The 10,528-nt window shown below is 39.5% G+C and overlaps 1 protein-coding gene across 2 annotated transcripts; it reads right to left on the bottom strand.

Moving 5' to 3' along the window:
* Window positions 1–840: 840 nt before the first annotated feature.
* LOC121795866 lies at window positions 841–7,871 on the bottom strand. Of its 2 annotated transcripts, XM_042194516.1 has the most exons (9): window positions 7,756–7,842; window positions 5,362–7,679; window positions 4,894–4,996; window positions 4,669–4,751; window positions 3,838–4,073; window positions 3,132–3,218; window positions 2,634–2,733; window positions 2,311–2,497; window positions 841–2,157 (listed from the first exon to the last, which is right to left on the bottom strand). In XM_042194516.1, the coding sequence occupies exons 2-9, from the start codon at window positions 7,567–7,569 to the stop codon at window positions 1,178–1,180; spliced, it is 3,984 nt and encodes a 1,327-aa protein (XP_042050450.1). In that variant the 5' UTR covers window positions 7,570–7,679; window positions 7,756–7,842; the 3' UTR covers window positions 841–1,177. The 2 variants fall into 2 exon arrangements, with proteins under 2 accessions (XP_042050450.1, XP_042050449.1); XM_042194515.1 differs by having other exon boundaries at window positions 5,362–7,871.
* Between the last annotated feature and the right edge of the window lie 2,657 nt (window positions 7,872–10,528).

Genomic DNA, 10,528 nt, shown 5'->3' on the forward strand with positions numbered 1-10,528 from the left:
TTCAGAGAGTAAAGGTCCACCCTCTAGTCTCTCTTCTCTGTTTCTTTGAGTATGTGTTTGCTGTGGTGTGATTCTGGTTTTTAATGAGCCTAGATGATGCATATCGATTTATCATATTTATTTAGTGTAGAGGGTTTTTAATCGGAACTTATTGGCGGAATCAATGTTATTTTAGATGTTTTTGCTTCATTGTATTACAATTGATGGATTGCAAAAGCTGCTTTACCGTATGATTCGTATATAAAACCTAGTTCTAGATGTCATGTTCAGCAGCATCAGCATATTTTACTTTGATATAGGATCTTTTACCATCGAGCCATAATTAAAGAGCAGTTCAGTTTCCTTCATTGTTTTGTTGAAGATTTGCCTATTTTGGTTTGAGCAGGATAAAGGGATTCCAGAGTCAACCGGATGGGAAGACAAAGCAAGCATTTTTCTTCGATCCAGATGGCTTGTGCAATACAACTCTTATCTGCAATTGAAGAATTTCTGTTCCCATTTTGGTGCACTTTATGCTGTTCAATGCGCTTGCATTCTTGAAGCAAACTCAACATTTTGAGTCCTACCCTCCCTTGTGTGACCGGATCGTTGTTCTAATATGCAGGGAATGGGCTGGAGTTCTAATAGTATAGTCATTGGATCCAACTTTACTATTTGGCTTAGTAAACGCTACATAAAAGTGAGGAGATGAGTTCGCAGACATAATACATGTGTGTGGATGGCATGGGTGCTCAACTAGTTTTGCATTAAAACTCTCAACATCATCAAAATTTCTATTTTTAGAGAACGGAGGAGGGATAATAGAATGTTATCCAACTCCGCGTTTTCTTAAGCAATAACTTAGATTCAGACTTTCGTTCCAATAAATGACTATTTGAGAGGTCTGCTAACATAAAAATATATATACAAATTACCAGACTGATAGCTACATACATGGCCACATCAAAAATAAAGAATGATGCCTGAGTCACAAGGCATGCTAGTAGAATCTGATGATATTTTCACAGCATACAAACAATGCGGGATAGGAAATCATAAGGCGTTGTTAGGATTCGAACTTCAAATAAGAGGGAGCAGCCTTCAGTAATACCCTGTAAACCTAATACTGTTCTTCTATCTGCTCATCCACAGCATCTTAAAGCTACAAAACCCAGACTTGCCACATTTAACAGGAAAGTTACCTGTTGTTTTCACCATCAGCAGCATTAGATTCTGCATTTCTCTCAGTGGGTGCTGCAGCAGCCTCAACCAAAGATTCAGAAGACGACAAAGATGCAGCTTCTCCATCAACCACAAGAGCCATCTCAGGATCTGGACAAGAGACTACAAGGTCGTTTTGCACCTGGATGTCGGCCTTGCATGTGTTTCTTCCAGAATCCAGCAAAGTTGACATAGGGGTGGGGTTGTAATTTAAGTCCACTTCCTCAGAAACATCCTTTGCAGAGACTTGAGGACTTGTGCTGATGCAAAGGGCCTCAGCGTCACATTCATCCTTGTCAATAAGGATTGAGGATTTCATGGTGCTAATTTTAAAATCAGATGTGGCTGCACTATCAGTGAAAACTTCCATATCTCCATTTGTAGCACTAGGTGAAGATGCTTCGAGAACAGAAACATGATTTACAAGTGCTTCGGTGTCAGTTTCTTCAGGAACCTTCAAAGAGGAACCTATATTCACACTTGTAGAGTCGGCAGTATCTTTTCTACTGGTCACAGTCTCAACTAGATCAGTTTCAGTCGCAGAGTCGCATATAGACTTGAGACAAGGAGCTTCAGTTTTGCGTAGAACGGCCTCCAAAGGAGAGTTGTCTTCTTGAGGAGGACCTTGCAACCCATTCTGCACATCAATGTTTTTGCATTCACAGGCAGTAGAGCTAGCAGAGAGTTCTTTTTGGTTGTCTTCCACCTCAGGCTTGATCACGATAGCTCCGTTGCAGGTAAGAGGTTCGTAAATAGAATCTGAAGTACTAGTAGGAGCAGCTGCAGCTGGAAAGCCAGAGTCTAGGTCACTAAATTGGTTGTTTGTCTTGGTGTCATGGGCCACTCCACAATCATTACTCGTCTGTTTCTCATACTCCATGGGCGAATCAATATCCGATTTTTCAACCATAACAGGCAACTGGGACTGGTTCTTGATTGATTCAGATACCTTCATATCTATAGTTGAAATAGGGATGAATTAAGATAAAAGTTACCGCAAAACATATCGAAATATAATGAATTCTGAGGCCAGCATACTAGTTTAGATTTCATTCAAGAACAAAATTTTAAAATAGTTTGAGCATATCAGATGGAATAGAAATTTAATACCATCGAAATGCTTAGACAATGGTTTGTGTAACATGTCAGTCCCTGGAAACACCAGCATGTTCATGGACTTTATTTCTTTCTTGAGCCCATCCTCAAGTTGATGAAAACCAAAAACCGAAGTCCACGTGTTCATATGCTCAGATATGGCAGGAATGACCAATTGCTCGACTTTGAGATAACGAAGTTCCTGGAATCACAAAAATTAATCACCATTCCAGCACATGAAGGGGAAAGTTTAAATTCCCAGTAATTTTTTTGTCACTTAATTTAACAACTGAACAACAAATGCATCAGCACAGCAGTAATCCAGAGCAAGTCATTACTGTTTCAATTGCTGATAGAAGACGCCTGCACATTCCTTGTCGCCTGTAGATTTCACGCGTCCCAATAAATGGCATCTCAGCCAGACGGGTCCCGTGGATCCTAATGAAGAGATTAAAAATCCAATTATCAGATTGGCTTAGGGAGGGAAAGAAAACAAGTGACAAATGACAAACAAACCTCCAAGGGCTAATGCTAATGATCAAAAATTAATAATTCCTTGGTAAATAAATCAGTTTGCAGTTTCACTTATGTTGATAATTTAGTTTTTTATTTTATTTTTCAACTTTGTCTTGTAAATCTGGAAACTTGAAACTGAATAGAAGAGGCCCAACCCCCTTCCCAATAGGAAAAATACAAATGCAAACAAATACATGTAGGACTAGGACAGTCATGATAAGAATCTGATGAGGTGTAATATGTATTACCATCGGGAATCAAGCTAGAGTTATGACTTATGACCACAGACAGATAGTATCAAGATCAAATTATTCTATTACCTTAAAGATGCTGCAGAAACTATTTCGTCACCCCTCTCCAAAATTATGGTATAGAATCCACAGAAGTTCAGACGGTTGAAGTTTGATCTACAAGACAATCATCTGTCATATATACTGAAGAATAACTAATACTAGAATAACGTCCACGTGCATGCATAATTTCATATAAATGCATTCTATACATTCAGAGTTTCAGGTTTGACGAATGCTTCAATTTTAGATTTCAGTCTCCTATTCAAGACATGTTAGTAATATCAATTTTGTGGAATCACTAGTAACATAAGAAACAAGTAACGCCATTTGACCAAATCCTGCATCAGACTTTCTGCTCATTCCTTCCCTCATTTTATCCACCTCCCACCACGCACACACATATTCACATGCTTACAGCTTACTATGTTAAAAAATAGGCATAGTATCTAGGATCCAATTCCACAAGAGCTAAAAAGCAATGTTGAAGATAACTACAGTCCACATATTCACACTTTGCCATACATGTAGCTCTATATTCCCCCCACAAGCACCCCTATATCTATACTTTTGATATGAAAAATCTACAAGCACCCCTATATCTATACTTTTGATATGAAAAATCTTAGGCAAGGAAAATAGCATATCACCATTTTCCAGCATGATCATTTAGTAGAGTTTGTGATGTATGAGTGTGTGCACCGAAGGCTTTAGCAGCAGGTAAATAACAGCTCACCCGATGTTATAGACAACATTGCAGATCATATTAATTCCACTTCTGCGGTCAATAATGGGTAAAAAACACTCATTCATAACAGATAATGCAACAGCTATCTTGGAGTTTGATTCAACCCTTTGAGGAAACCCTCGGTGTGAGGCATTAGACACATCTGTTCTCTGAATTAGGGACCAAGAAAATCCACCTTCCAGTTCATGTTTGAGTCCAAGAATCTTCTGTAAATGATCATAAAACTGAAGAAGAACAGAGAAAAGAATGTCAATATTATCAATACACAGATATGCATCTATACTGTAAATAATAAACTGAAATTGGGGATATCCCCAAGAAAATACAAACATGGCCTGATACGGAGCACATTATTGCAGTGTGTTTACAGTATCAGAAAGTTATTACACCCAGCATATATTCTCCTAGTCCAATATCACTAGGCACTCCTTATAACTACTTTTGGATCTACCAGTTTTCAACAGAGAGCTGAAACGACGATTTTGTTACTTCCAGTGTGCATAAATGTCCTTAATTATTATCCATAATTCTAAAAGATGGGATAAACAAAAAATTTAAAACAAACCAAGCCTTTCTTTTGAATGCATATTAAGTATATTCTTTGTTGGACTTGTGTTCATGAAGAGAGCATGATCGACTTCTGAAACCTCATTTGTCATCACAAATGAACAGCATTTGATATTCATTATATAGCAATTTCCACATATACTGAATAGCTTTTAATTTTTCATTTAGCCCTCAGGCTGTTGTGGTGATTAAAGAGAACATCACAATTCACAATGTATTGCCACAGCTAGCTATTATGGTACCAAAGCTAACCTCTTGACACTGCAGCCCACAAAATGATGCACCATTCAAACTCATGGATGAAGCAAGCACTCCTTTACTGCATGATTTGTGATCTGTGAAAACAATACAAAAGAGAGTTTTTTTTTAATCATAAAATTACTTTGAATATCAATGGAAATGTGCATTTGTTTTTGTCAGGGAGCTCAGAAGGAGAGGAAAGAGCTATGCAGAATTTCAAGCTAATAAAACAATTACATTTTTCCACACAGAAGCTGCATCTGGTAAGTTCATCTGCATCGATGTCCCCACAAAACTTGCATATACAATTTGTACAGTGCCAATCACCTGAAGGAAGCATCTGGATTGAATAGAAATTAGAAAACAAAGGTGCTCAACTACCAAGAAATATAATCCAGTGCCAGTTATTAAGAAATTTTGAATATGATAAACACGATTATGTCTTGTGCCAATACTTGTGAACATTGACTACAAGGTGCTATTTCTCGGAATTGATCTTTTTTTCATCCACAAAACACTTAAGCTGGTATAAAACATGCTCAAATGATATATACATCCTACTCTATTAAATATTGATTATAAAAGCCAGAACAATAAAGTAACCAAAATCATATCCAAAATGAAAATGGGGAAACAATCACTGTCCTGTGAATGATGCAATGCATAAACAAATACAAATCTTGCTTGAGACTATCTGATAAGTACCTGTATTTCTAAACAGGTCTGATGGAAAGTTGATGGACAGCTATCGCAACAGATCAAAGCACCTCCATCACCACAAATGCCACAGGCATCATCATCTGGATCGTCCCCATCAACGCCTACAGTATGGAAATCTCGACACGCAGAACCCCCCTGCTTATTCCAGGCATCTACTTGGCATTGCAGAAGGGAGGGTCCAGACTCCAAATATATGTTTTGGAAAGGCTGGCGCAACTTGCTGCCAGCATGCAGCTCAAATTTTGAAACTGTAAGGATTTTACTGCAGCAGCCACAGTGGATGCCATCTCTCGTGACCCAGCCTTCTAGCATCACCCGATTCCTTCTGCGGTTCATATACTGCACCTTTTCACTCAACTGTGCTGTCCCTGAATCAATCAGCCAGGCCAGTACAGTTCTTTTTCCTCTATATGGAACATATCCATCAGACTCCGAGTTCTCCCCCTTAACAGAGGGGCGAACGAGAAAGGTGCATCTTCCAATCACTTTACTTGTTCTTCCCTGTAAGACATTACAATTGGAAGCAGAAGTATTTATGTCAACTTTTATTTTCCTGGATTTACTTTTCGGGGAATCATTACTTAATTCACAAGCGAGCATTAGTTCACCATTGCTCGCTTGATCCGTATCAGGAAATGTATGTCTCTGCGACTTCTGATTATGTTTTCTAGAGGAACTGAGTGTTTCCTCATTCTGATCACTGTCTGAGCTCTCTCCATCATCCCTACCAGGAGATCTCTTGGCACTCTTAGACAGACCATCTTCTTTTCTATTCCTTTTCATTGCTTCCTCAATCTTCTTTTTTGTCTGCCTAGTCAGTTTATTTATCAGATCTTCAGAAAGAGGAGCAAACGAAGGAGAATCAATGACCAATTGGTTTTTTGATTTATCTTCTTCCAGCTGTTTCTTAAGTGCATCATAAGCCTTAATAATTGACCAGTAGGCTGTTCCACTAGGATTAATGTACACAGCATCTAAGTAATCTCTGTTCCGCCTAGGTCTATAATCAATAGTCCACCCGGCATCAATCAGCATTTCCCTGATCTTCTCCCGCAAAAGTTGCTTTTCAGTACATCCACCACGCTTCATTTTCCCTTCTTTCCCTTTAATAGGGGTGAAATTATCTATGGCTGCTCTTTCTTCCTCCTTTTTCACCGCTTTCTTCAAGCTAGAAACTTGAAGACCTGGTGGTGCCAGGTTAAGTGCGGTATCAGCAACATCTGTTTCCATCTCTCTGACCGTAGTCTCTTTACTTGTGCCAATGATTTCTGACTCTTTAATCTTGATGCCCTTACTCGGTTTTGGTTTTACTCTTTCCAACTTTATATTCATTTTCTCCTTCTCCATCCACAAACCTTGGTTTTCTGGTGGCTTTGAAACTGGATAAGTGGGGATTCTAAACAATTGGTCATTCCTGGGTACATCTTCTGATCTAGGGCGTATTCTTTCTTCAAATGCCCTTGAATCATACTTACGTTGACCAGAATGTAACTCCATTTTCTTTTTCTTATTCACCATCACCTTCAACACCCCATTCTTCCCCTGCAGCCTGATTGGCTCATCAGCCCCATCTGGGTACTTCAACCTTGACAACGAACCCGGCATTTCTTCCTCAGCCTCCTCCAAATCAAATCCCTTATTCCTCCAACCAGCATATTCACCCCCCTTGCTCCTCCCACTACTAGATCCATCAAAAAGAACACTATGCTGTCTATCCGCCACCAGATTCCCACGCGATGATCCAATAAAAAAATCCTTTGAATTCTCACCACCTTTACACCCAACCATCTTATGTCTATCCTCCAAATACTCATCTCTCATCCTTCTCTCATCAAATTCATCAAACTCGTTCGAACCTAACTCACTTCTCCTCTCACGACCAAGATCAATCCCCACATTGCTCCTCTCACACTCCCTGTTCTCAAACTCACTCCTCCTGTAACCCATGGAGCCATTGTGCAAGCTCTTACGATTCACTTGTCTCATAAACCCCAATGACTCATCCTCATCACTGGCGCCAAAGCCGCCTGCACCGAACCTCTGCCTCTTTCTCTCATTACTATGACAACTCAAACCCTCCCACCGCCCTCCAGAATTCCCATTTTCTATCTTCTTCCTAATTATTAAACAGCCTGACGAACTCTTCTTCTTCAACACACCACCCCCTGATCTCATACTATCTCCCATGTTCATGCATAAGAAAAACAAAATCCTTCAAATCCACACGCAATTGAGCACGAACTCACCCGAGAAACAATGTTTTCGACATGGATTGTTGATTCTGCAGTCTACAATTTGCAGATCTGAATCAAAACCAAACGCTCACATAAATTTGGGGCACCAGATTACATTTCAATTAAAAAAATTGAATCTCTCAACCTCGGCAGGAAGCCGTACATATACGCCTGGGATCAAATTCCAATCTTGTGGCGTGATTTTCTGGCAAAGCAACCGAAACCCAACGAGAAGAAATGTTTTTACGATAAAACATACAGTACTTCATCAGTTTGTTAATAATATTCCATTTTTGACATTTTACTAACTCCAAAATAATTAATCCATTTTTATTTATTGAATCTATTTACATTTTTTAGGTACATGATTCAATACTTTAGTAAATGTTGGAATTTTTTCAATGTGCTTAAAATATAATTATAAAGTAGTAGTAATTATTATTGGAGGAAAAACAAAATTTATGGGTGAAAATGGGAATCCAACGAGTACAGATTTGTGGACTGTTGCTGCAGTTGCAGAGCTTGATTGAATGAAGTCAGATTTCTACAGAACTTATTTTTCTTTTTTGGGAGACATGCGTTTTTGTGGGTTCTTTTTCTATAATTTATAATGTCTCAGATTTTGAAAATTGGGTGAATGTTGATGTGTTTGTGGAAAGGAAGTGAATATTATATTTAGACCTAAAATTTGAATATCTTTTTATTTTTGACACCAATGCCATGTCAATTAAAACCACTTGGTTCAGATGATTTTGGCAGTAGCATAGGATTTTCACAATTAAATCGATCTTTAAAAATAAACTGTGAAAAGTTTGATGGTTGGAATGTTTAATTTTTTATTTTCTTTAAGCGTATAAAAATTTGATTGTTTCTGTAATGAACCAAACATATTTTCGTTGAGTTTGATGGTTTGTGAAGATAACATAAATTAATGATGGATAGGTGGAGCAGTTAATGAAAATAGTTTCAAGAATAATGATTAATAAAGTGATAATTATGCAAATATAGAAACTGGATTTCGAGGAGGAGATTACAACTCATATAGAGTATAGACACTTAATCTAAATTAACTTATTGTTTATTTTTATTAATGTATTAATTGATCAATTTTGAATTTATTTAACTATTTTATCTTTTAAATTTACTCAATCATGCCTATAAGTAGCTAGATTGTTTTTTTGTATAATGATATTTTCTGTTAGATTCAAATTAACCTTTTGAAATTACAGAGTAAAATGTTAAAGTTATTTTATTACGAATGTAACCTTTATTCAATGTGATGAGATATATACATGGCTCTTTAAGATCTCAATTTTCTAATCTTTTACTATAATTTAGGTAGTGTTAATTCGGAAGAAGATGACCGAATATATTTTAAAAAAAATCGAAAAGAATCACGTGATTGTATAAAAAGTATGTACTTCTATGAAAGAAGATAAAACTTGTCTGATTATGAAAAAGGTATCTTACATTCTCACGTTAATTACATTCTTGCGATTTCATAAGTTAGATTCTCGTTCTTCACGTAATTCAGTTTTTAATATCTTAGTGACTTTTAAGTAACAATAGTGGAGTGGTTTATCGAAATTGTGTTTGGGGAGAACTTTTTTAAATGGGCCTTAAAAGGAATAAGACCATCCACAACGCGTCCCGCCCCGGTCTCGCGTCTCGTCCCGGAGGGACGGGTTCGCCGCGGGACGCGTTGCAGCGCCCATCCCGTCCCCAGCCCGAGCCCGTCTCGTCCCGTAGCCCGTACCCGCGAGACGCGGGACGCGCTGTCCCACCACGCGCCTGGGACACGTGGCGCTCGTCCCTTGCGTGCGTGTCGCCCACTCGCTGCCCCGCGAGTGGACGACGTCACTGATGACGCAATAATTCGTTTTTTTTTTAAATCGAATTTTAAATTTTTTTTATACAAACGGTAATATTACCGTTTGATTTATATTTTTGTTTTTTTATTTTTTTACTCTATAAATAATCTTATTTCATACTCATTTCAAACACAAACACACATCTATTCCTCTCAAATCCTCTCTATCACTCCAATTTACATCTTCAATCACCTAAAATAAATGGATCCTTTTGAGCAAATGCGTCAATTAATGGAACAATCACTCGAAGAAGATCGACGACGGGAGGCGGAGGAAGCCGCGCCACCCCCACGACGCTCCCGGAAGTACATCAATCGGAACCGGGAAGAAGCCGCCGCACGGTTAGTACGCGACTATTTCTGCGATAACTCGATTTGGGGAGATACCTACTTCCGTCGCCGTTTCCGCATGCGGAAACCGCTATTTCTCCACATAGCGAATACTTTGGTGGCCAGGGAAGAGTTCTTCCGAGAAGGGTTCGACGCGGTCGGCCGTCCCAGCCACACGACGCTGCAGAAATGTACTGCAGCCATCCGGCAGCTTGCGACTGGACAAACGGCCGACATATTCGACGAATACCTGCACATCGGAGACACCACTGGGCGCATGTGCTTGCTCAACTTCTGCAGAGGCGTCCGGGCAGCCTTCAGTGACGAATTTCTCCGGAGGCCAACCACGGAGGATTGTCAGTTCCTCCTCAACCTGCACGAACAAGTGCACGGATTCCCCGGGATGCTTGGCAGTGTCGATTGCATGCACTGGCAATGGAAGAATTACCCGGTGGCTTGGAGGGGGTCCTACACGAGCGGCCACAAAGGCACCCACCCAACCGTTGTACTCGAGGCCGTTGCCGACTACCGGCTTTGGATCTGGCACGCGTACTTCGGGGTTCATGGCTCGAACAACGACGTAAACGTGCTCCAACAGTCCGACCTCTTTACCGAAGTTTTGGATGGTAAAGCGCCGGCCATCAACTTCGTCGCCAACAACCGGCGGTATAAAATGGGGTACTATCTCGCCGAGGGCATCTACCCGAAGTGGCCGACC

The sequence above is a fragment of the Salvia splendens genome, chromosome 3, assembly GCF_004379255.2.
Source record: "Salvia splendens isolate huo1 chromosome 3, SspV2, whole genome shotgun sequence".
NCBI classification, from domain to species: Eukaryota; Viridiplantae; Streptophyta; class Magnoliopsida; order Lamiales; family Lamiaceae; genus Salvia; species Salvia splendens.